Raw genomic sequence first — 26,544 nt, forward strand, 5'->3', positions numbered from 1 at the left:
TCACCAACTACATAATGAATATTGGAGCTTACACCAGGGAGGTGTAACTTTTAAGGGCAAGTTAGGGTTTGCAGGTGATGAGAGGTTTCTGGTCCAGCCCCTGCCCAAAGCAGGTCAGCTCCCAGATCAGCCCAGACCCCAGGGCTGTACGTGAAGAGCTGTATGACATCTCCTGCCCCAACCCATCGCCTTACTCCGTGCTCCCAGGTTGGCTTTGCTGGAGCAGTCTCATGCCTCTGCTAAATTGAGGGGCTACCAGCCTGGAGCCCGGCTTCTGTGGGCTCCCTTGGTTGTTTGAGTGTGCCAAGGACTGCCCTTAATGCTTCATCTCAGGTGTCCTCCGTGGTTCCTCGGGCGGCTAAAACGGAGCAATGCACAGAGGAGTCTAAACAGATAGCAGAAACAGGTACACGTGCAAAATAAGCAGAAGCTAACAGGGATTTGGAAGACTAATTGCTTGCTAAAAGTAACCAAAGCCTGCTGCAGTGCACCAAATCCATTTAATAATTTAATAGCGTCAAGCTGGCATACGCAGAGCTGGGAGAGAAAGACGCACAACGAAGCGGTGCCTCGCTGGAAAGCAGCTTTGGGCTCACGGTTCGTGGGCTGTCAGATAACTTGGGTTGTGTCGGGTGGTGTGTTCACTGTGTTTTTCTGTGTGATTTTTTGTTTGTTTGTTTTTCTGGTGGTTTTCTGGTGTTTGCCTGTGGGTTTTTCAAATGGCAGCCTTTTGCTCCAGCTGGGGTGAGCGGATTGGCATGTCTCCGATTTCCTGCTACCATTATGTAAACACGTCGGTTGCGTGCATTGGGTATTTGTGCTGTTCCCCAGAAATTCAATTTTGAGATGGAGTCCACCCTCTGAGCCAAAGGTGCAGGGATGCAGCCTAGATGGAGCAACCCTTTTCAGTATATCATGTACTTATGGTGCTAAATCTGCAACAGACTTTCCGCCGTGTATTTTCCATGGGTTGGTCATCCCTGTTGTGGTTTTGTTCTGGAGTCGGAGGTGTATGGTATAGGCATCCCCCCGGAGCTGTGGGGATCTGTGTCCTGGCTGGGTTGGAATGCAGTGGTGGGCGATGCGGGAATGGACTTTTCACACCATCCTTTCCTCTCCGTGCAGTGCAAGTTCCCGGGCCAGTGGAAAACCTGCGGGCTGTGTCTACCTCACCTACCTCGATTCTCGTCTCCTGGGATCCCCCGGTGTATGCAAACGGCCCCATTCAAGGCTACAGGCTCTTCTGTACAGAGACAGCGACTGGGAAAGAGCAGGTGAGTGATGACAGGTGAAAAGGAGGTACCCAGTGCATCTGCAGGTCTTCAGAGCACTGTAAGGGCTCAGGGTGAGAGGTTTTACAGATGAATCCTCCAGGTTAGGTAGCAAACGTTGCACAGGCCAGCGATAAAAGAAGCAGCTCGAGTAAAATAGATTTCCAACAGTATAAAATGGGTTCTGGGGGTAGAAGAGGCAGCCTGCTCTATAGCAACCATTCCTCAGCTTCACGCTGAAATTCCAGAATGATGCCAAAGAGCATGGAAAGCCCTTTTAGGCTGCCCCTTTGCATTGTGCAGAAACATTAACGGCTGTTTGTACACGGGATCTTTGTACACTATCTATTTTTAGTTGCCTTTTTTTAACTTCTTTCAAGTAGGAGAGTAAAGTAATACGGATCCAGGCTAGAAATGATGCGTTTTCTCTCCAGACTGACAGATGCTTATAGTAAAAATAGGTGTTGATGCTGTGCAATTCATTGCATTCCTGACTCTGCCAGGAGCACGGGCTTTCGAGTGGCAAACAAACAACTTTGCTTTCTGCGGGTTGCAAACTGCTCAGGGGCTTCCCACCAGCTGTTTGTTAACCGGGATTTGATAGGAGTGTAGTAGTCGCGGCGGAGGTGAGCTCTGCAGGTAGGGTACCGCCTGAGTAGGTTTTTGCCTAAGCACAGGGCAGGAAAGAAAATGTTTTGTCTTTTTTTTTCTGACCGAATAGCACGTGATAACCACAGGCATTGGGCAGGTGCTTCACTAGTCTTGTGGGATGTTTTATGCCGTCCCCGTTTTTTCTGTGCTGGCTTTATTTTGCTTCCTCCTTTTCTCCCAAGTTCCCCTTTGGCTATTTGCCTTTATTTTCTTCTTTCCCCGTCACGTACCTGTGGAGTGGCAGCAACTGGCTTAACCAGAAAAAGACCCACCTTTGCTCCTGTGCCCTAAGTAACTCCATCACTACTCTTAGGCGCTGAAATCACCTCCATCCTGACACCGTGGGCAGGGCTGGGACCGAGTGCCAAGAACCGAGCTGTAACAAGGCACTCTGTTACAAATTGCCTTTTCTATCAACTTAAATAGGGATTTAGCTCTCCTCGTCAAAGAGCGAAAAGCTCGCCTCTAATCCGCTCATCCCCCGGTGCAGCCGTGCCGCTGGCTGGTCACATTTCCCCTCGCTTTATCGTCTCTGTGTTTTAGAACGTCGAGGTGGACGGGCTGTCGTACCGCCTGGAGGGGCTGAAGAAGTTCACCGAGTACACCCTGCGCTTCCTCGCCTACAACCGCTATGGCCCTGGCGTCTCCACTGAGGATGTGACAGTCACCACGCTTTCGGATGGTGAGCAGGGACAGAGGGGGGACCAGGGTGGGCAGGTAGTGTCTATGGGGGGCAATCATCAGGCTTTTTTCCTTCTGTCACCGTATTTCAGAAGAGCAGTGAAGCGAGGAGGTTGTTGAACATGCGAGGTTGAAATGAGGGGTTTGCTACGTGCCTGCAGCGGTACCCTCTGAGCTGTGTTCATCTCCAAGGATAATTGGTTCGGTTCGTTATTCCTGTGTCTAGCGATGAGGACAGTCGTCTTCTCTATTTTCTCTTTAACTTGGGCACAGGTGTAGCCTTTCAGCTTTTCAACAGGCACAACTTTATGGCAGGAGCATTTCTCCTTGTGCTTTAAACACAGGGGTAGCAAAGGTGCCAGGGCTTCAATCTCCGCTCATCACAGCAGCTGCCCCAGCATCCTTCCCCGAGCTGGTGCCATGCTCCCGTGGCTTGCAGGCTTTGGGAGAGAAATTGAATTTTAGTTTGCATTCAGAAAGCACTTCTTTGCATCTGAGCCCGCTTGACTCTTCTTGGAGGCACTGAGCCTGAGCCCCACACCTGGTTAAAACAAGAATAACTTTGTGGGAGTCATTTGGGCTACAAAAGTGTAAAAGCCGTGAAAATGAAGGAAAAAAATTTTCAGCAGGGTTGGTGAGAGTTCGTCAGGCAGAAGCCAGCCCTTAGCCAGACTCCAGAGGCTTCAGGGATGTGCCAGCTCCTTCTGAGCCCCACAGCCAGAGGGTTTTTTTTTCATCCCAACGTTTTGTTTAAATGGATGTAAGAGGTGGCGAATAAACTCTTAAAGTGGGATTTATAAACAGCTAATTTTCCTTCTGATAGAAATTTGGACAACTTCTTTTTTCCATTCATGCTGATAAAGCAAGGTATGGGAGTTTGGGTGGCCCTGGCCAGGGTTTACATCATTATAGATCACTTTCCTGGGAAAAAAATAAAAACCACTTACTTTTACATGGGAGTATAAAATCAGGGAATAGGCAAGGATTATGTTGCCGTGGGCCTCAGCTGGGTTTGTTAAACTTGTGTGGCAGATAACCTGTGCTAACAAGCACATTTGGAAACAGCACATGGCCCGCACCTCCATCACATAAAAATTTTGATGCTGTTCCTTTCCGTGCTCCAGATTGATTCTAGGGAAAAAAAAAAATTGAATGGAGAGCCTGGGTGACCATGACTGAGAGTTATCCCTTCATTAATATAGGGATATATATGTGTGTGTGTGTGTGTGTGTGTGTATATATATGCCTATGTTTATCTAATTTTATTCCAAAGTTGACAGTTCTACACAAAAGGGCTGAGGTTGTTGTTGTATGGGGGTGGGAATGGCAATTTTCTCTCTGGTGACCCAGTTGCTTCTGAATGCTGCACCTGGTCATGTGAAAATACCAATTTCTGGGCAGCATTAGTAGGATCTATACAGGTCCTGGAGAAAAGCAGCGGGGGGCGGGGAGTGGTGATGTATCATTCCCTGGAGAAGTTCTGGTATTTGTTTAGGGGTTCATCACTGCGGAACACTTTTGCAGGTGTCCCTGGGTCACGCATGGGTTGGTGACATCCCCTGGGCAAGGGATACTCCTGTGTCACCTCCACCCACTCCCAGCTGCCACTCTGAATCACCCTGGGCTCTGCAGGTCCCCCACATCTCCTTGCCCACCAGCACCGGTGGAGGAAGCGTGGTCTGAAAGGAGGGGGGGGCTTCAGCCGAGCAGTGAGGCTGTGGGGTCAGGAGGAGCAGTGCTTTCATTTTAAAAAGGCTGAGCCATCCTGCCCTAAGTTTAATTCCAAAAGAAATAAGCTCATTGCTGCAGGGTGCTGGAGGAGAGCCTGTAAATAGACCCCGTGAAGAATGAAATTGGGGGGGGGGGGGGGGGGGGGAGGTGTGGGGAACCCCAAGCGAGGGAGCTGGTGAACCTCATTGCTTGTTTAATCTGTGTTATTCTGGGCTGTATCTTCAGTGGGATCCATCAGCAAGACCCACAGCTCAGTTGGCGCTGTTATTGTACGTTTGACACCTCTGCAATATTTTTTTTTGAGTGCTGCTTATGTCTACCCAGCAAATTAATTTTTCCCCTGTAATACAGGCGGGATCTTGGCAGAATAAATTACTTCACACTTATAATTATAAAAACAAAAGGAAAACAAGTGAAAATGAATATTTTGCATAATGTATGTAGATTTAATTCACACTGTGAAGTGTAGAACTGCGGCCCTGTACTCCACTTTGGTTTTAAATGTCACCACCATAAGTGAGAAAGGGAGAGATTGTTATTCATGAGCCTGAAAATTATCCTCTGCAAGTGTTTCAAACACTTCACCTCTCTGTGAATGAAAATCACTGCTAACGAGAAGGTTTGCATGAGACTATTCCAGAAAACAGGAGTGTGCACAGGTGGCCTTGTTTCAGGAACGTGGAAAAAGACAGTATTTATTTTTTCTTCTTTATTTAAGCAGAAGTCTGTTGTGCAAAGAAGTCGGTTGGCTGCAGCTCTCCCAGCCTGGTCTTTTTGGAGCAGGTGTAAAAGAAGAAAATCCCTTTAAGGATACCTTGTTGTCATCTTGGTTAATTCTGGCTCTGCCTGAAACCACTTTGGTCTCCTGGACAAAAAAAGAGCATCAAAGGGTCACAGTGAGAGAGCCAGGCTTTGGCCAAGGTGGTGGTGGTCCTGGCTGTCCCGAGAAGGAGAGGAGGGTGCGGAGAGAGCAAGTCTGCAGGGCACCAGAACTTGCTGCAATTTCTTCTTTTATGGGACCACGCAGAGACCTTGCCCGGGGTTAAGGTCCCTTCTGCTAGAAGGATGTGCAATAAACCAGCAAACCAGCAAGAAATCACTCCTTCATGGGTGAGCTAACAGCCAGCGTGGAGGAGGGACAAAGACATTTAATCTGTCCTGCTTTATTAGGTGAGAGATGAAGGAAGGAGAAAGCCTTTAGTTGCCCATATACACCACATCTGGGGTTTGGGCAGGTTTTAGTCCTGCATCCCTCAGCATCCCCAGGGAGGAGAGCAGCTCTCCAGGCTGCCCCGCTGTGCCTTTTGTATTGCAACCCATCCTCCAGCTTCAATTTAGAATTAGCAGCCTCATCATTCTGAGACTGCTGCTGTTGGAGGGGCAGGAGCTGGTCACCGTTCTCCGCTCCTGCCCGGGACTTTTGCCACCAGACAGAGCCATGACAAAGAGCACCTTGCCTGTCCTGACCAGCTCCCTTCAGTCTTTGCTTCGTGTTGTTTTCGCATCTCAGTCCGTGGAGGTTTCTGGTGGTTTATCGTCACATGGGGAGCCAAACTCAGAGGGCAGCCCCTGGGCAAGGAGCTGGGATGCTCTCAAAGGGCAGCAACTCCCGTGCTGCTTTGCTGAAAGCTGGTTGGGAGCAGAAGCAAACATCAAAAATGGGAGGAAAAACTCCTGAATATCGCTCTGCCTTCCCTTCCTTTGTGTAAAAATGACAGGTGCCTTTTTAGGTCTTCCTTCCTCTTCAGACTGTGCATGTGCGTGAACAGGTTACTTTTTCCACGCCAATCCTTTGCTGTATAGGGTACAACAGGGTATGTAGTTGCATTAAAAAAAAAAAAAGCAAAAAGCAAAAAAAAAAAAAAAAAAGCCTGTGCTATTAGTTCCTGCAGGGCAGAAATTTTCCATGAAACTCTGAGACGTAATCTATAGTCTGAGAAATGCACCCCAATCAAAGGGTTTTAGTGTGGCATCTCCAGCTGCTGTGGACCCCTGACAGCATGCACCAGATCAAGGAACATACTGTATCTTTAATGCTTAATTTTCAGTTTAAAATACAGCTCAGATAGCATTTTGGCCAAGCTGCGTGCCATTTCAGAAATGCTTTGAGCTATCATGCTCATGAATTTATCAAATACATTTAATCCCAGCAATTGGCAGACAATATGACTTCGTGCTTCCCAAATACTCGATTTAAATATAATTTCTATCCATGGCTATAATAGGAATGCGTTGGGGTTTTTTTGAAGTACTAACTGAAGACTGATGTTCCGATGGGCACAGGGGACAGCGTGTGAAGTTTTTCGGATGTCGGTAGCAGTCCAGTTCATCTTTATTTGTTTGGAAGAATTCTGGGCTGTTTCCCTCCTCCTCCTCTTCTCTGTAAGAACTCCACAGGAATTTCCCAAAAGATTTTTGGTGTGTCAACCCCAAAACCTTCTGGGAAAAGGTGCAGGTGGTATCGAAATGTCCTTTGGAAGGTTTGATGGCTGGAGTTGGTGCAAGGCTCGGTGACCCAGCGTACTTGTTTTGGCATTTATTGAGCTGGGGACCTGTCCCTCTTGCCCCTAGGGTCATTGCCTCCCAGGTCGCTGCAGCGAGGTGCTCAGGGGTCTTGCTCAGCTGTCTCATTCGTTCTGGACCATTCTGCTCTACAACTAAAGGACAGCCAGCCAGCAAAACCACAAAGGACATGGCTTCAGCTGATGGGCAACTAAAAATATATTATTTTTTCAATGTCACCAGATAGAAACTGAGAGAAGTTCTAATTTCACCAGATGGAGAAGGACTTGGGGGTGCTGGTGGATGAGAAGCTGGATTTGACCCAGCGATGTGCGCTTGCAGCCCAGAAAGCCCCCAGTGCCCTGGGCTGCATCCCGGGCAGCGTGGCCGCCAGTCAAGGGAGAGGGCTCTGCCCCTCTGCCCCGCTCTGGTGAGACCCCCCTGCAGCGCTGCGTCCAGCTCGGGGGTCCTCAGCACAGGGAGGACATGGACCTGCTGGAGCGGGGCCAGAGGAGGCCACGGGGGATTGTCAGTGATGGGAGCTCCTCTGCTGGGAGAGTTGGGGTTGTCCAGCCTGGAGAAGAGAAGGCTCCGGGGAGACCTTCAAGCACCGCCCAGCACCTAAAGGGGGCTTAGAAGAAAGACAGGGAAAGAGTTTTTTCTAGGGCCTTTAGCGATGGGGCAAGGAGGAATGGGTTTAGACTAAAAGAGGTGAAATTCGGACTCAAGAGAAGGAAGAAATTCTTTACTGTGAGGGTGGTGAGGCACTGGCACAGGTGGCACAGAGAGGTGCCCGATGCCCCATCCCTGGGAACATCCAAGGTTAGTGTGGACAGTGCCCTGAGCAACCTAATCCCATTGAAGCTGTCCCTGCTCCTGGCAGGGGGTTGAACTAGAGGGACATGAAGGTCCCTTCCAACCCAACCCATTCTGTGAGTCTATAAAAAAAGAAAAAAAAAAAATACCCCAACCAAAAATACCCTGCAAATGTGAGTTTCTTGCCGTATGAACCTTCATCCCATCAGTAAGTCTGCCACAGTTTGGCTCATCTCCCCTACCTTTAGACCTGGTCCAACCTGCAGCAAGGCTTCTCCAGTATATCTGAGGCTTCTTCCACCACCGAGTCACCCGGTGCTGAGACGAAGGTGCCGAGTTATCCCTGGATGCATCTGTCTCTGTTCGTTGCTTACTGCACAGCTAATGCTAGGTGAAACAAGTTCTGCTCTAATTTCGAGTGGTATAATTCCGCTGTGAATAATAAACCAAAATCAAGTTTTACCAGGTGCATCCAATTTCTTTATTTGAGCAAGATAGAAAACTGGAGGTGGGTTTGCCAGGGGAGCACTCTGGATCTTCTGCAACTCCCAGATACTGAGTCAGGGTGTCTGGTTCGGTAATGCAAAATGTCTTCTTGCCTGGACAGTGAGCAAGGAATAAAGGCACCCAGTATTGCTGTGGGAGCGCTTGGGTTCGATGCTGGCTCAGGTCTGGATTTCTTTGTTTTGATTGAAGATCTGGAAAAAAAGGGGAGGAACGCATCAGTTACGGTCATGTCTGCAACAGAACTGGGCTAGCTGACAAGCGTTTGCGAGAGAGAAATAATCAAAATAAGGGAGGGAGAAATAATCAAAATAAGAGAAAGATAAATGATCAAAATAAGAGAAAAAGAAACAAATAGTAAAACAAAAAAAAAAAACCCATGAAGAGAAGTTTCTCTGATAGGGGACTAATATGTAGTAGCGACAAAACTTAGGAGTCAGTAATGAGAAGGAGATGTTGAAGCTGGCAGTGATTAAAGTGTTGCGATGAGCCTTCACTGCCCAGGAAAGAGGAGAGAGAAAGGAGGAATCACTTTTGAGAATCGCGGGCCCTGAGCAGTTCTGCTTTGCTTTCAAACAAGGGCAAATATTCTCCAGTGCTAACAGGCTTTTCTGGAAGATAGCGGCATTTGCCAGATCTGGCTAATTCTGAAGCCTCCCAAAATCTCTCTTTTCTTACTCTTTGCAATACCAAGTATACCACAGAGAGAGTTTTCTGTCTGGTATTTTTCCAAGTGAAAAATGTGATTGTGAGCAGTGTCATCTGGTCCGTATGAGGGAGATGAGATGTTCCAGGTGATGCTGCTGCCATACCAGTAAACTGACTTTGTGCTGGTATGGGCAGCATGGAAACAAATAAAGAGTAGTCCCTGTACTAGAGATACCACCTGGTTTCTAAAGCTGCTGATCTGGAGAGCTATCGGAGACCCAGCTTTGGGAGACGATGCTTTGGGTGGGGAGCACTGGCAGGTCGGGATGGAGCTGAGGAGGGGATGGGGGTCCTGCAGCCGGGGATGCTCGTGTCCCCCAGCCTGGACAGGCCCCATCTGCTCTGATGGACAGGCAGGGCTGGGTGGTTAAAATGCATGATGTCAAGTTGGTTTTCTATATTCCTTGAATGTGTATCTTTGCTTATCTTGCCACGGTTCAATTTGAAATGGTCCAGAGATGTGGTTGCTGCTTTTAGGACCTGGGGCTGGTGCTTACCCTGGACTTTCTCCAGCCGTGAATCTCTGTGGGTTGAGATCCCTAAAGGGAGGAAGAATTTCTGTGTTCCTTGCTGCTTGTTTGGCTGCACCTCTGGGTCCAAGCAATCTTGAGTTTTCAGACGATTGTGATTCAAACACGTATTTTTTCTATTTCCGGCCCCCTCCAGCCCTCCCCCCCCCCCTCCCCCCCTCCCCGCCCTTTCTTTTTTTTTTTTTTTTCTTTTTATGATCCACAGAGCTTTCATGAAAGACGACAGTATTAACATGGGACTGTGCTGCCAGCATGTCCCTCCTGGTTAGCTATTGTTACTTTTGCTGGTTTGTAGCCTCTGTTTAAAATACTATTTTCTTATTAGCACTGACAAATGACTTAGCTCTGACTGACCTAAATCCTTAAATAGCATTGTGCGCTGAGGATGCTACCGAGTGTTGCACTTTGGGGATTTGTTCATTGAATAGAGACGTGACTAGACAGCTTCCAGCAGAGTACCTGTCTGGCCAGGGCTGCTTAAAATATTCGGGGAAAAGCATCATTTGCACGACTTGCTACAGTCCTTTCCTTGAATGACATATTAGTGCCTGTTGCGTGATTTAAGGTTCATAGATGTTAAGGTCAGAGATGACTCCTCATCGTGTATGGAGCTGCTTCTTCCAGAGCGTGATGTGCAGCCGGTCTGCACCAATCGTCCCCACCCTGAGGACAGGCTGGGAGAGCTGGGGTGATTCAGCCTGGAGAGGAGAAGACTCCAGGGAGACCTTCCAGCACCTGAAGGGGCCACCAGGAAAGCTGGAGAGGGGCTTTGTACCAGGACCTGTAGTGACAGGGCAACGGGGAGTGGCTTTACACTGGAAGAGGGGAGATATCCACCTCTATGCTGTACATACAATTTCACCAGTTCATTCTGGTGAAAGTTTTGGCAAGAATAAGTGATTGACAGAAATACTTCTGTATACATCCTGCTTGGTGGTGTATGTCCCGCAGCAATTTGGGGTGAAGGCTGAAGGAGGTGCACAGAAAGGCATGCCGGGGTCCTGCTGCAGGAGGGTTCCTTGCGTATTACATTATTCCCTATGGCCAGAAGTCCTTCCTCCTGCAAATAACAAGAGATAAAAATCCTAGCGCTTCTTAACAGTACGCTTGTTTAAATAAAATTAATGTATTTGATCTCTAGGGTATTTCAGGTCTCAGATAATTCTTGTAGATCTTTGCTGAATCAAACCGAATGTGTGGACAGCTGCAATGAGCATGATTTTGCCCTAGTGCTCTTGTTAATATCATATCAAAATGTGTTAAACGACTCTTCTTCGACTTGATATATTCATCCTTATACGCCCAAAAAATCATTTTCTCTCATTTTCCCTAATACATCACATTGCAAACTATTCTTCAGTCGGCTACTTGCAATGATCCTTTTCCAGCTCGCTCTTTACAAATTCAGGGCCACCTTTCTGTAAGCAAAACCTACGTCTCTGCTTTTCAACTGTTAGTAGCTCAGGTGAGCAGGCAGGCATTATTTCTCTGAAAATGAAGATAAAGCTTCAGGTTTGTATCAGGCAGTTGATGTGGCACCGACTTATTTTTAAAACTCTCGGTTCCGCAACGGTTGAAGTAATATTTGCCATCAGCCGGAGGGATATACATTTGAACTGTTGTCACACAAGCGTGTTGGAAAGAAATACACAGACGTGGAGTGGAAAACAGGCAGAAAGCTGTCAATAAATAGTTGCTAACGGTCTGTCCAACCATGCAGATGCTGAGCGCCCGCGCCAGACAGGATTTTCCTACGGCTATAGCTAGGGAGAGCGTAAGATTAAGGAAACTTTTAAGGTGGAAGAAAACCCCTGTGTCAGAACAACTTATTGTATTTAAAGCTGTGGGTGCCAAACCCTCTCATTAATGCCTCATGGGGCATCTTTGCAAGACCATGTGTTGATAGCTGTTAGTCCCCTTTCGGTATTAAAGTCTATTTATCAGGATTGGTTGTATAAAACCAGGTATGGATTATATTACATACAACAACAAGCAAAGCCTTAGTGTAAAGCACTGTCTTTTTAAATAATATCTAAACCCAGATGTTCAGTTCTGTTTCCCTCTCCGGCATCCTTGTAAAAAGAGGTGCACTGGTGCTACTGAGAGAGGAATAACCCCCTCTGTCTGTATGTTATATAGGTTCTGAAATACACTTTAGTGGGAGAAAAAACAAAACAAAACAAAAAAAAAGCCAGAGAAATTGTAGCATGTTCTTGTTTATTTCTGAACAAGTTTATAACAAATAACTGAATTCAAGTAGTTGGTGTCACTGCAGGGGGCCTGCTGACTGGCTGTTTGAAGGACTTATTAATAGGTCTATCAAAAATGGGAAGAAATGAACAGATGCATTTGTTTTTCCTCTCCCTGGGGGGCCTCTGAAGTGCCACCTGGATTAGCTTGCACAGTTGTGATCAGATTATAAACTAGGTGTAAAATCTGCGCTCTTTTTCTTTCCGAGAGAAATATTTGATGTAACCTCTTTTGTCTTAGACACTAATGGTCATTTTTTTTTCCATTTCTTGGTGCTTTTCTTCCCTTTCAGTGCCCAGTGCGATGCCTCGGAATGTCTCCTTGGAAGTGGTGAACTCCAGGGTAAGTCTGCCACATGCTCAGCACCTCACAGCCTACGACTGCGAGTATTTCTGTAGCTGTTTCTACTCGGTGTAGCTTTTGCCTACACAAAGAGACCCAGTCTGCCCTTTGCAGGAGGTTCCCTTCGCTGGTCTGGGTGATAATGGTAAAATAAGAACTGAAACACCCAAAAAATGTTTCTGGGAGAAGCAGTGATTTTTCCAGAGAGGCTTCAGCAACAGTAATATCACTTAAATGTAGGCGAAGGAGCAGAACCCATTCCCTGATTGCAGACTAACACCCCTAGTAAATGTAAGTGCACTTTGATTAAAGGGAATCACCTGAGGAATAACGAGCAGCAGAGCTGTTCCTGGGGAAGGGGTCGTGTGGGAAAGAAATACTTTTTCTTTGGCTGGTTATATGCATCGTGTGCAGGTAAGTCTGCTGGCGTCTTGCTTATTCCAACAAATATCTTTGTTTTGGTAAAGGTGCTGTATCTTTCTTATCAATGGGGTACTTTCCTCCTTAAAAAAGTCCAGCGTTTCTGTATCACTGATGAAGTGGTTTGATATTATTTCATAACATAATCTTGTATGGAATAGGTGTTAATTATGCTTATTACTTGTTGAGTGCTGTTTCTGAATACAGTTTGAAAAAGGTTTTATTTTTATTTTTATTTTATTGATTTGTATTAATTCCTTCGATTTACTGGGACTACGCAAGCTTTTATTCTGTAGCTGATTTCAATGATAGGCTCATTGGGATGTGGAAAAGCTCACACCTTAAAGCGTTAATGGCAGGCAGAAAAAAACAACTGTTGTGTCTTGTCAGGATGTCCCCTTGGACATGAACTTTGGAGATCGCTATTTGCACAGCTACCAAGGAGCAGGAGCCCCAAGCTCCCGGGCAAGGATAAACTGCAGTTGAGGAGGCATTTATAGAATCTCTGATATGCTGGGAACAATGAGTACCTGTCGGTTTGATCTTTCTCATCTACTGCTTGTTTTCACAAACATATATTCTGATTATTTTTTTTATTATTATTTTTCTAATGCACCCAGCTCCGGTTACTTTTAAATTCCTCTAACACATAGCGCCCAAAGGGCATTGATGTCCTGGCCCATCTTGTTCCAAACCTCTGTGTTTACTTTTTCTTCCATATTCTCAAGGTAAAATGTCACAGAGCAATTGATCACGTTTTATGACCTTTTGTGGTGATCATTTACATTTAAAGTACTTAGAAGAAAAAGAGAAAACAAGCTGCATGGGATGGTGTGCAGAAGCTCCTACCCCAAGGCGTATTATTGCATTATTGGTACTTACCAATGGGGTGAGAGAGGATGGACTTGCCCCTCTCCACTGTCATCAGGATGGAAGTCTTGGAAGATTTGATGGGCTATTAATTTGCAGAAATAAGTGTTGTATTGGGCAAATGTGGTTGTTTTTTTTCTTTATTTAAATGTTGGAGCGTTTGGCTGAACTGTATTGTGCAGCGTAGCTCTTTTGTGGTAGGCAAAAGAAAGGGGTCTCAGTCCTCCCCTACGCGACCAAGTGTGAGTGCTGGCGAACTACACCGGTGGTGATGTGAGGACTTCTCCATCGCTCGTAGCCTGAGACAAGGGTGGCTGTGGGCAGCTGGCATCCGCCTTTCCCTCCGCTCCAAACCACATCTGTGCAGCTGGAGATCCAAGACCTTCCAAAGCATCCCTCTCATGAGGCTGAGGGTCAGATTCTGAGCTCTCAGGCTGGTACCAAGTGTGACATAATAACTGTGTAAAAAAGTATTTTAAGGGGGTGTGTATGAAATGGGGTTCTTCACTGGAGAGAAAAAGATACGTGGGGCCAGCTGGGACTCTCTGGGGCTGGATCCTGTAGGTAGTGCAGGCACAAGAAAGAACAGATCCCAACATATTCCAGTAAATCTCGATAAAGCTTGTCTAGAATTTAAATATTTACATCTAGGTAGTTTGGAACAACAAATAGAGAAATGAGCTAGACTCACTGAATCTTAAGGAATAAAAAGGTTCTTCAAATAGAAGAATCGTCTTCAAAGACCATGCCTCAACCAACCTTTGCCCGTTCTTTTGCCATGCAACTCCTGTGGCACTTGTGGTTGAGGCACAACTAAACTGCTCCTATTGGTAAAAGCTGAGTTGCAGTCTCCCGCTCTTGTAAAGACTGCAATGACCCAGAATGTTGTATTTCTGCACTCTGCTTTTTATCATATTCTTGCTTTTCTTCTGTCTTGGCAGCAGACATAATTAATTTGATTAAACACTTAAAATTCACAACCTGATTAAATCAAAGCAAATGACTAAATAACCGTCCTAGTTTGCTAACTGGTTCCAAGTGGTGCACAGAAGAGCCCGAAGGCTGGCCTTGACAGTTCCCAGGATTGTTTAAAATTTTATCTCTAGTTTAATAAGATTTCTCTCTTTATGCTATTTTTCTTCGGTGGTGGCAGATCTATTCATTTCATAACACAACGGAGATGGCCGAGCAAATGGAAGATGCTCGATATGAATTACTATTATCATGATTATTGCTTAAATATTGATGGTGTGCTGTGACTGGAGACCTCAGGCAGGGCAGAATTGACAACGGTGACACAAATACGGTCCTAAAGGAGATTTCGCTGTGAACGCGACACGGGAGCAGCGGAGACAAGTAAGGGGGCAGGTCAACAGCAGGAGCTGGCAAAGCACATGGGGGCTTGCAGGGGCTCTTAATTAGAGATGAGCTAATAAGAAAGAGGAGCTGTAGTTCTGATTATTTTGTTTGAAAATAGCCTGCTCTGCCTAAGGAAAATGACACGTGCGAGGCTTAACAGGTGAACGGAGTTTTGCATCAGTGACTTCTCCCGGCAGGAACGCTGCGGCCATTGGCACATTTTAGTGGGCAGAGGAGGTGAAAACAGGGCAGCAGTTTTACAGCAGGCCTTTAGGAAACCAAAAAAAGTGTAAGACCTGCAAATGGAAGCGAAACTAAATTATCAAGAGTTAGATATTTAAAAACAGAATGTGGATTGGTTTTTTTTTTAAAAAAAAAAAGGAGATCTGCACTTTTATGTATTTGTCTACTTCTTTACGTCCTTGCTTTGAAGATTGGTGCAGTTTGACTTTCTGTCATTTTTTAAATAGTGGTTACTAATTAGCAAAAAGTGCATAAATAGCTATAGATTTCTCTTAATTAAAACCGTAACTATTTCTTCTTCCCATTTTAAAATACAGTGGGTTGCAAAGAAACAATTGGAACTGACTGTAGGAGCAGAATTTTTTTAGCCATATTTAGTAGTGATGTAATCCCGGGACGTAGTTCCACTGAGAGGAATGGGGTTGCTCCTGGTTTAAAGCTTTTCAAGTGGTAGGTAGGGCCCTGAGAACGTAACCGGTACCGTTCTCCGGGGGAAAGTTAAAGGGCACATAATGAATCTGGGAGGGGGGTTCTCATTTCTTTTGAGTGTGTGTGTTTGTGTCACCGTCATCCTGCCCCATGATGTTTGCGGCATTGTACCACAAATCAAAGTGTGTGTGGTTCATGAGATCTGCAAAATGCCTATAAATAAACTGTGGGAGGAGTTGCCTTAATCACTGGTTCATGTTAATAAAATACAGGGGGCTTTATTAAATTTGACAGCGGAGAAGGTGACTTAAGCTAGTAGCAGCCGTCGGTCATAGACTTCAGTTCCACATTTGCTGAATAGACACTCGAATAATTGTATTGTTGAATTGTGTAGTGTGAACAATTGTATTGTTTAACATCTGCTGAGCAAAACTCTCACCTTTATTTTGCCTCACACGGTTAATTATTCCTAGCAGAATCTCTGCAGCCATGGAAAGCATATTTTACTGTTGGAAGGGGTAGGCTAGTGGGTATCAGGACCTCCACCCCGAACTAATCCCTTCATTTCACACTACTTAAACACATGGCTACATACCTTTTCCTCATGGCAGCTTGGACCCGCTCGGGGCTGTGAGGTATTTCTGCCATCGGACCAGCATTTTGGAGAGCTGACCGAATTAAACACGTGGCTGTGACTTTGCTGGGGGGCAGAGCATGGAGCATCAGGAGCATCGGGAGCACTGGGAGCATCGCTGCCAGGGGCAGAGCAGCTGATCCAGCCCCAGCCTGGTGGGCATCGCAGCTGGCTGGTGTAAGGCTGAGCTTGACTTTGGGATCAGCCCAGACAAGGGCAGTTTGTGATCAGCGGCACAGCAGCTCACTCTATTTTTAATTCCATTTGAGCATCTTAAGGTTTTGTATTGGAGAACAGTGCCTAAGGTGAGTACTGCGGAATGTTTTAGGGGAGATAGGTGCTTTGGCACTAGCTGTACTTTTTAAAATGACACGGATATTTTTCTGTTGGGTTTCTGTCCTTTTTCTAATTTTTTTACCCAGAGGATTTAGGCACTTGGAAATTAGGCATCCAGCTGCCTGCTCTCATAGGTGCTCACCTATGGGACACCTTACAGTACCTATGGGACACCTTACAGTAACCCATTTGCTGGTCTCTGGCTAGAGACGATCAGCTGGTGGGACCTAAAGCAAACAATCCTTTTGTCAGGGGTTTTGTGTCCTCTACACATGGGTCTGCCACTCAGCTGGCAGATGTTTCGCAGCCTCCAAGTTAAAGTTGTCACCAAACTATCAGCTCTTTGACAGTCTGTGGCACAAAGCCTTCACCATTTTTAAGCTGCCAAACTAAAATGTTATGACCTTTCTCCTCCTCGCGCCCCCCCCCCCCCCATTTTGGTTCCTGCGTTGATTTCTGCTGTTGAGGAGGATGCAGGCATGAGGAGACGTGCCTTGCAATGCTCCATGACAGACATGAGGCATGCAGGAGCCAGATGTTGCCACTGCACAAATACTTTTTTTCATTGCTCGGCATCTGGATCTGGAGGCTGCTTTGCACTGACAGCAAGTGATATGCTCCTGCCCAACCAAAGAGATCAACCATTCTGTCAGATTGCATTTAGCTCAGCTGCTTAAAATTGCTCTGCCGCTAAATGTACATTAAAATATGCTTTAAATGCATCCTAAACCTTCGGAGGAATTGTTGCAGAGCTGTTCATCATCCCCATGTAGTGCCACTGGCTCGCTGGAGGATGAGGATGGATTGGGACCTTTATGATAAAGCACTATGGAGAGAGACTGTTTCTTTTAAGGCTGGACAGACTGCTTGAAGTGAGTACAATATATTCTGTTGAATATCTTTTATCATATGTGAACCATTTAGTTGACATGGGAGGTGTTTTTTCCCCTGAATGAGCATTATTTATAATGCTCAGACTGGACGTGAGGAAGCATTTCTTTACCAAAAGGGTGGTCAAACCTCTTCCTGGAGAGGTGGGCAATGCCCAAAGGTTGTCAGTAATCAAGAAGCATCTGGACAATGCCCCTAATAATGTGCTTTACCTTTCGATCAGCCCTAAAGCGGTCAAGCAGTTGGGCTAGATGATCGTTGGAGGTCCCTTCCAAGTGAAAATATAATCTGTTCTAATACTATTCTATTCTAATTCGATCCTTATTGTATTCTCCTCTTGCTCCCGTCTTGCTCCCGTCTTGCTCCTGTCTGCTCCCGTCTTGCTCCCGACTTGCTCCTGACTTGCTCCTGTCTTGCTCTATTCTTGCTCTTGTCTTTCTCTATTCTTGCACTCATCTTTCTCTAATTCTGTTCTATTCTAATTCTCATTCAGCTCTTATTCTATTCTTATTCTACCCTAATTCTACTCCATACTTTTCCCTTCCCTTGCCATTGAAGTTTATCGCTGCCTAAGCAAGCAGCAGGGCGTGCAGTGCTTTGGCACAGGACTGAGCAGCTGTGTCACAGGTGGTTGAGGGGGTTATCCCATACTACAGACGCAAAGATGGAATCCGATGAAACAGGTCTTCTGGTGGTACCATTCAGTATTGTTCACCAAAACCACCTTCCAGCAGGGATGGTGAATCGATACGTATGAAAAAGCCAGGAGAGCTCCGCAGCAAAGGCAGCCAGCTAGTAAGTTTAAGTCCTTCTTGGGCTAACCCTGTGCACTAGGCTAGTAAGTTTAGGTGCTTACTTGGGCTAACCCTGTGCACGTTCTGCCTGGCCTTTCATGCAAGGATGAGGCAGTGACAGGGTGGTTAAGCTGGATTTTCACATGAGATTTGCAAAGTGTGAAAAACGTAGTGATTTACTTAATTAGCTAACGTCTGTAAAGTGCTGTGGAGACCAAAGCTCTCAGATATAGGCAAATGGTGTGGCTGTAGGAAAAGATGAGCTGTGAACTGGGATTGAGATTGGATTCCTCAGAAAGGAATCAATACCAAATAAGTAGTTTTGAAGAACCAAAAAGTAAAATCAAAATGACCGTCACTGCAATTTAGAGGTGTGTCCTCTAGAAACAATGTACGTAACCTTTAAATATATTGCTTATGGAGAAGACCACAGAGAAGGACCTCTTTAACCTTTAAATCTATTACAAATAGGACAGGATAGTAACAAGCATTGAGCATAACCTTTAAAAGGAGAAAATTTGCTGAACCTTGTAGATCAATACCTTCCAATTCTCACTTTTAATTATACACACTTCGGAGACCCAAACTGTTTGTGGGTGAATATTCACTCTTAGTGAATATCCCTTGAATTAATCCTTCTGGAAGATGTGTGGTGATCAAGAAGTCATTATATTGGTGCACTTCAAAGCGCATCACACCAGTGCAAGGAGCAGTTTATCCTGAAGAGCACGATAACTTTTTGTGTTACTCCAAATCTATCATCCCTGTCCGACACCTCGCTGCCTAGTCTGTCTGAAGTCTCAAAGGTTATGGTGTCAAAACCGGACAGATTCATTATGTTATGGGATTTGATTAAACCTTGTTCAAGGTGATGAATGTTCTGGCCACCTTTCCATTTAAGATAAATTTAGAGATACTATTAAACCACTTAATGCACCCAGGCAACACACAGAGCAGGAGCTCTGGGCACTTATTTCTTAATGATAAAGACTCGGTAGCTTCTGAACAGTGTAGCATGAGAGGTTTACCCAGAGAGCAATAAAGCAAATTAATGAGCTATGACACTGATTAGTAGAGCTATATGTTGCTGGTATCTCTGAGAGAAGCAATAAAAAGATGAGGGAAGGAGAAAGACAAGGTCAGGAGGAATGGGCAGGGGAACAGACAGTGCGTGCTGCGCTACCCCTCTCCCTGGTGCCTCCACCCCAGAGCCAGGGAGAAGGAGATGCTGGGCTAAATGCCAGGATTTTATTTTCCATGCTCAGGACAACATGGTTTCTACGCATCTTTGGAAATAAAGAAGCATAGCAGGTTAAAATACCGATATCCCTTCTAATCAAGTGACATGGAGAGCTTCCAAGTCAGACTTTACCGATCACAAAGGAATTTTAATGGCAGCAAAAATACCCAGCCTGGTATGATTGTAACTGCTCTACCTAGAAGCTTGAGATCAGGAAAAAAAAAATATTAAAATTGTCATCTAGCAAGCCTCTAGGCAGTTGTCCCTGGCAGCCAGAGGCAGCTGGGTGATGCTGAAGCAGCAGTTTGACAGCTTCTGGTGTTGCCCTCTGGCCTCCCAGCCATCACAGTTCCCAGTACTATCTTGGTAACTTTTAACCCTTCCTCATGTGTAACTGTTGAATCTTTTCCTGTACTCTGGGAGGAAGCTGTTTTGATACAGCCCGTATCCACAAAAAGGGCATAATATCTCTATATTGTATTTTATGGTTCTACTTTTTTATTTTACATGTATGGATTAGGTGTAGTTAAGAGTCACATTATCCAGAAGGCACTAAATATTAGAAAAAAACCCCAAAAATACGTGACAAAGAATACGCTTCTAGATTACAAGTGAAAAATAAGTTTTGCAGTAGCACAAAAAATAACTCTGTGATTTTCCCAAACCACAAAAACTTTAATTTGAACCATGGTTGGGTATTTTTTTCCCCTAAACTTTTGCACAGTGTGGTAAGGGACTGAAGGCTGCTGTTTCAAGTGCTCGTGCAGTTGTACCTAACGTCAGTGCAGCCCGTCTGGTTGTAAATTCTCCCCGTGGCATGTGACGTGCACAGGGCGATGGTTTCTGTCAGTGGATTTGGGGTTTGGCTTGAGATGCATACAGCAGGGTCTTTTGATTGTGAGACTTCTAATAGGAATGAGAGGTTAGAAGTTTTATCTTTAGTTTAGGATGATGCCAAACAGGAATTTTCATGGATATGCACTGAAGTACCGTGACCATGGGCTTGGCCATCACGGGCTCCATCCAGAGTGGGAAGAGACAGGGTGTCTATTGCCAGTTGAACTGGAAAAGCTGTCTGCTTTGTGTTTCTGTGTGGAAAAAACATATTTTTGACGTGCAGTATTTCCTGACGGATGGTTTTCTTCAAAATCTAATACTTCCACGGTCAGTAAAACACCAGCCTTGGACAGGGCTTTCCCATTTCTTCTTGTTGTAAAAACCTCTTCAGCCAGCGAGTGCATGGGCTGGAATGAAGGAGCAGGAAAAAAAAAAAAAAAGATACCTGAGCAAAATGCTGAGGCCATAAAAAGTTGTTGTGGTGTGTGGCCACCCTTCCGTCTGTCCCACGGCGACCTGTCTGTCTCGTGGGCTTTCGGGAGGGTGAGGTTGTCGGCTCCAGCTCTGCTCTCTGCTCTCTGCTCTGCACAGGCGTGGAAGGATCCAGATCCTCCCAAAGAAAACCTTGACCTCATGAGGGTTGTCATGTTGTCAGAAATTCTGCAAAACCCTTAAGCAGATTGGCACAAGTGCTTCCATCCCTGCCAGGACACGCGTTTGGATGCTGCGCATCGTTCTGTAGTTGTAACATTTACTTTTACTCCCTTAAGAGATCCTTATCCCATTGCAGTTAGACTGACAAAATCATTTATAATCATAACAACCGAAGCAGCGCAGATCTGTTCCTAAATATATTTCTCCTTAATTTAATGTGTTGTGGTAAACATGTGGTTTATTAATTTATACATACGTTCCTTGAAAATTACCGGCGTAATGTTGGTCCTGATAAGCACAATGTTGTTTTTAATATCAGGCAAAGCAGTTGAACTTAGCAGAGCTGCCTTTCTTGCCGGCAAAATGTCTATAAATGTAAAGAAGTGATGTTTTTAGTTGAGAAGAGGTAGCTGGTAGATCCGTGTTTAAATCCCAGCTGGTTTAGGAGCAAAGGTTTAATTCAGGGGTTGATTCCATCTGTCTGTGGCAGCGCTCTACTTTCTCTTTCCAAAATTTGGAGCTTGCTAAAGCCCTCATGCGTTTGAAAGTGACATAAGCATCTTCAAAATTAATATTAACTTTCTGATCCCTGTTACAAGTTGGCCTTGAATTAGGGATTGAAGCATCTTCCAGAACTGCATGGGTCTTTCAGAGCACTCACACTGTCTCAGAGCCAAAATGTTTATGTTATTTGCCACGATCTGGCGAGTGGCTTGTCCTTGTCAGTATGGTGTGCAGTGGGGTTTTACACCATTTCAGGGCCACGGCATTTGAGCACAGACGTCTGGTAGGTATCAACCTCTACAAGCAGCTATCCAAGTTGTCATCGTGGAAACACTTCCATGCTTGCCTCGCAAGAAGCTGGGGTGACCTATAGAGAGAATTTCCATCAGCCTATATATTGCATTTAAGGGACTCATGAGGAAATGTGTTTTGTTCAGTTTTCTTGGTTGAGTTGGAGGAAACGACAAACTTTTCCTCGTTCACAAGCAGACAGGATGACAAATGGCTCACTGTAAATAATTCACTCATCTCTAATTCTGGTTCACTCTGTTTTAATTTTGCAATACTGCCAGATTTTATTCCACATTGCTTTCTTTGGTTTTCTTTGTTATTTAGTCCTCTGCTCTAATGCATTTTCTGTAATTGTTTTGACTAGGGAACATCTTGCAATTAAAAGAAAAACAAAAAAAAAGAAAAAAAAAGAACAGCAGGGTTGTGAAAGAGAGTAAGAGTGCTATTACAGCTGAAGAGGCAAATAACATTGAGCATCCTAACGCAGACAAGGCCAAATGGAAACACCACTCCGGAACGCTACCACGATAGCAGTTGGACTTGCCTTGGGCATCCAGTGCTGCCTCAGCTTCCTTCAATTCCCTTGAATTCCAACAAATTCAGGACAGTGCAGGGCTGTGGGTTTGAAGGTCCACTTGGCTGTGTGGAAGACTTTGAGATACAACATCAGGAGCAAGTCGACGTAGTCCCAGCACCCCCAGTGCCGGCAGCACGCTGAGCTGGGGTGCTGGGCCCACTTGTCGGTGTTGCAAGTGGATTTGCTCCTTTTTTAAACGAATCGAGGGTATTGCACACTCAGGAAGCAAAGAGACATTAATGAAAGCTTTAAGGTTAACAGACATAAATTAAGGGGCATTAAAACCCCATACAGATGCTCTCAATCGGATGTAAAATTGTGGTTTCAATGAAGTATTAGCCTCCTTGAAATGCTGGCAGGTGCAGGCCAATTTATTTTGGAAGGAGGGCATCCCCACCAGAGCTTGAGATTCATTAATTTATGAGCGTTAACTTCACTCTCTAAAATAATGCTTTTACTTTCTTCTCTTGTCAAACCACGGAAGAGCAGCCTACAGTTGCCAAAGTGGTCTCCCCTTTCATAAACAGATTTTCATCTTCCAGGTGCTAGAACAGGGGAATGACAATTTTTATGATGACGTTCCGACCTGCGAAGTAGGACCAAAGTGGCCCCTTGGCTCCACGCGCTTCCCATCCCCTACCAGCTGATGGGCCATAACAGTTCGCTGCTGTGGCTGTACGTGTTGGCTTTTATTCATTATTATTCCCACGTTCGAGGGTCCCAGAGCACTGTTGCCTGCCTTTTAGCATCTCCTCCTGCAGCTAAAGGCTGCCCAGGGCTGCCTCCATGCAGCTCTTTAGCCCCAAACATCAGCAGAGCTTGAGGGCCTGGCACTTGCCGGCATCGCAGGTGTTATCCGTGTTATCCTCTGTTTGCTTGTCCACTAGTTGAGTCAATTGCTGTGAACAAACAAACACAGCGAGATATTGCTAATATTTCAGATGGAATATAGATCTTTCTAAGCTGGCTTAGAGTGCACAGCTTCCCTTCCATCCCCGCCTCCTTCAGATACCTCTTGGGCATGTTTCCTTGGAACGGCCAGCCGGGCATCACCTGTCCTGCCTTCAAATGCCACTTTTTTTAAAAAAAAAGGGGAACACATAACGTACAAATGAATGGATTTTTATTCTGATCACTTATATTTACGTAGATTTCTTTGGCTATAGTCCAGTGAGTAAAATTGGTGGCCCTAAATGTCCTTATTAAAAAAAAAAAAAAAAAAAAAAAGCAGCGCAGTGTTTTATTCAGTATGCTTGGTTGGTGCAAGTAGTTAGTCTAATCTTCTAAAACTTTTATTCCTGGGAAGGGCTCCAGAATTATATTGATTTGATAATGTAACCAAGCAGCCGAGCTTTGATGAACTGCCATGAAAAGGCCAGGTTTCCTATCTGGAGCTCAGCACCTTCCTTGGAGCAGATGTGCAGAATGCGGGCATCTCCGCCCTGTCCCCTCTCTTCCAGCTGCTGCATTTGCGGGTTTTAGTGGAGAAAGTGAAGCTATGAGGAGGGAAAAAAGGAAATCTTCATTTGCCTTATCCACAAGATTTCTCCCTCGAGGGCAGAGCTGGTTTAAAAGTTGTAATAACTAATAACTAGGGAATGGGAAGCCTGTGAAGGGATGCTGTGTGGCTGTGGCAAGAGCGTTCGTGACTGGGAGGGTCAGGTTTGGCAGCATTCTGGACCTCGGGAGATGTGCTCAGTGTTAGTGGGGCTCAGAAAAAAGATGGGACAGAGTTTTCCATAGGGCCTGTAATGACAGGACTTGGGGTGACAGTTTGAAACTGACAGAGGGGAGCTTCAGGCTAGAGAGAAGGAAGAAATTTTTTATGCTGAGGGTGGTGAGACACTGGCACAAGTGGTCAGTGCCCCATTCCTGGGAATGTTCAAGGTCAGCTTGGACTGATCCAGTTGAAGATGTCCCTGCTCATGGCAGAGGGGATGGACTAGATGGCCTTTAAGGGGCTCTTCCAGCCCAAACTATTCAATGATTCTTTGATTGAGTGAGTCTTCAATTGAGTGAGTCTTCGATTGAGTGAATCTTCGATTGAGTGAATCTTCGATTGAGTGAGTCTTCGATTGAGTGAGTCTTGAGTGAGTCTTGAGTGAGTCTTGCGTGAGTCTTTGAGTGAGTCTGAGTGAGTCTTTGAGTGAGTGAGTCTTCGGGTGAGTGAGTCTTTGAGTGAGTGAGTCTTTGAGTGAGTGAATCTGAGTCTTTGGGTGAGTGAGTCTTCGAGTGAGTGCATCTTCGATTGAGTGAGTCTTTTATTGAGTCTCTGAGTGAGCGAGTCTTGAGTGAGTCTTTGAGTGAATGTTCGACTGAATGAATCTTTGAGAGTGGGCACTGCACTCGCCTTTCAGGATGTGGCAGGCAAGCAGATTACTCCAAGCGGTGTGGTGATGGGCTGTGGGACGTTTGCAGACATCTGCCATACTCCTGGGAGTGCTCACTCGTTCTCTAGGCAGATCGCCAACAGGGTGAGACAAATCGGCACCATTTGCCACTTGATTTCTGAAAGGGCAACAGGCCTATAAACCAGAAAACCAGCGTGGTGGTCTGGTGTGGGAAGAGAGGGTGGAGATGCTGTGAAAGCAGCTTCCCAAGGCTACAGTGTGACTTCTGGCAGGTGATTAGCTGCAGAAATGTGAACAACAGGAGAGATTTTCTGCGGTATAAAACACCTTTCCTATCTGGACATACCTAATAGATAGGTGTATATATACACACACACACACACACACATATATATATACACACACGATATACCTATGTGTATATTGGAGCAGTGTGGTGGTTGAAGGGCAAAGGAGAAAAAAATGGCTGCTGGAGGAACACTGTAGCTTTGTGGGGGGAAAACCACCTCCAAGTAGTAACAATTAACTTCCCTAAAGTATTGTTCATCCTGAAAGCGCTTCACAAATACAAACTAATTAATCCCCCCAGTTACCTCATGGGATGTGAGCGTGGTTTCATGCATGGGAAGCAATTAGCTTTGGAAAAGTGCTGCCTCAATGCTGAACCCCTCTAGATGAGAAGACGATGCTATCTGCCTCGGCAGACACCAGCTGAAGCCGAATGAGGGGGTGACTGGTGGCTGCTGTCCTGCTGCCAGTCTCGGGGGCCTGAGGAAGAGCATTTTTGATGCTTTCTTTCAAATCTTTCAATCAAAAACTTTCTGATTTACCTCCCGAGCCCAAAGCTGCCCATGCCACTGAGCATCCCCCTGAAGGCACTCTATACCCTGCCTGTAGAGCAATTGATATAAACCGAGGTCATCAAAGACGAAATGTGGGCTGTGACTTCGGGTGAAACCTGACTTGATTTCCTCTGCACATGTCTTGGCATGCAGAGGTTCAGCCTTCACGTGTTCTGCCACGGGTGCCTGCCCTTGGCTTGGTGCAGAGCATGCCGACAGGGTTTGCAAAGCCCTGTAGCCAGGTGTGCCAGTGGCCGTGGAGTAGCATCCTCCTTGAGTGGCATCGAGTGGCACGCATAAATAAATGGAGCCAGAACAAGGTGACAATACCTTAAAAAGTCAAATCCTCCATCCCTGATCCAGTGGCTTAGACTTTCTTCCTGCTGCCACATGTCTTTGAGATATTGTATGATAAGGATGGATGACTAGTGGCCTCCACATCTTGCAAGGCTGTGGTCAGCTTGTGTGGAGGTGACTGATGGCTTAGTGTTTCCCTGCACGTGAACAGCAGGGACTGTTGCAGAATCTGACCCTGTGGCTAGGAGCTGGTTTTATTCCTGCCCCTCGTTTTGTGCTGGGCTGGCCAGTCTTTCAGATGTGACCACGACAGGTGCCTTCTTCATTTTCTGGTGACCAGCTTGGGCTGGGAGCTGTCATTGTCAAGTACGGAGTAGACACAATTGCAATGTCAAAAGAAGTGGTAGTTTGACTGAATAAAGGACTCTAGTACAGCGAAAACTGGAGCAAAATGGTTAAAGAATTGCATAGTAAGCATTGTAAAGCACCCTAAAGTAGTGGAGCTTAATCTTTCCCAGTCAAATGGGAGAAAGGGGTAATGTCATCCTTTCCACAGGAGTGCTGTGAAAATAAACTCCTGAACAAGCACAGAAGTTAAATTCATTAGTGTTTGCAAAGTGCTTATGCTATAGAAATCCCAGGAGGAACTCAGTATCTCTGTCTTCTGACCAAGACTGAGAAGCAGGATGAATGAGCAGAGTGAAAGCAAACTAATGAGTATCTTTTAAACAAATCAAAGATTCTGTGCAATGAGTTGGGCATGGGAAAGGATGCCCAGCATCTCCTAACCGCTACGCCTTCACTTTGTGGGTTGATGACATTTCAGTATGTTTTTTTGAAAGGTTTCATAGCTTCTTGAGAAAATAAATGGGGGGGAGGGGAATAACTCTGTGTGGGTATCACAGGAAAAAAAATTGTGTTCTGTAAACAGGAGGAAAGGTTTTAGCCCTATTCTGCAAATCTCTCTCATTTCAGCTAATAGTAACCAC

The 26,544-nt window shown here is 45.6% G+C and overlaps 1 protein-coding gene across 1 annotated transcript in view; it reads left to right on the plus strand.

Annotated features, from left to right (window-relative positions):
* The first annotated feature begins 1,281 nt into the window (after positions 1-1,281).
* Positions 1,282-26,544, plus strand: part of DCC (DCC netrin 1 receptor) — a 133,667-nt gene continuing 108,404 nt past the window's right edge. The window contains exons 1-3 of the mRNA XM_037372664.1: positions 1,282-1,299; positions 2,466-2,604; positions 11,937-11,986. Coding sequence (XP_037228561.1) covers positions 1,282-1,299; positions 2,466-2,604; positions 11,937-11,986 — 207 coding nt within the window. The remainder of the gene's footprint in view (positions 1,300-2,465; positions 2,605-11,936; positions 11,987-26,544) is intronic.

This window comes from Falco rusticolus, chromosome Z (genome assembly GCF_015220075.1).
Source record: "Falco rusticolus isolate bFalRus1 chromosome Z, bFalRus1.pri, whole genome shotgun sequence".
Taxonomy (NCBI): Eukaryota; Metazoa; Chordata; class Aves; order Falconiformes; family Falconidae; genus Falco; species Falco rusticolus.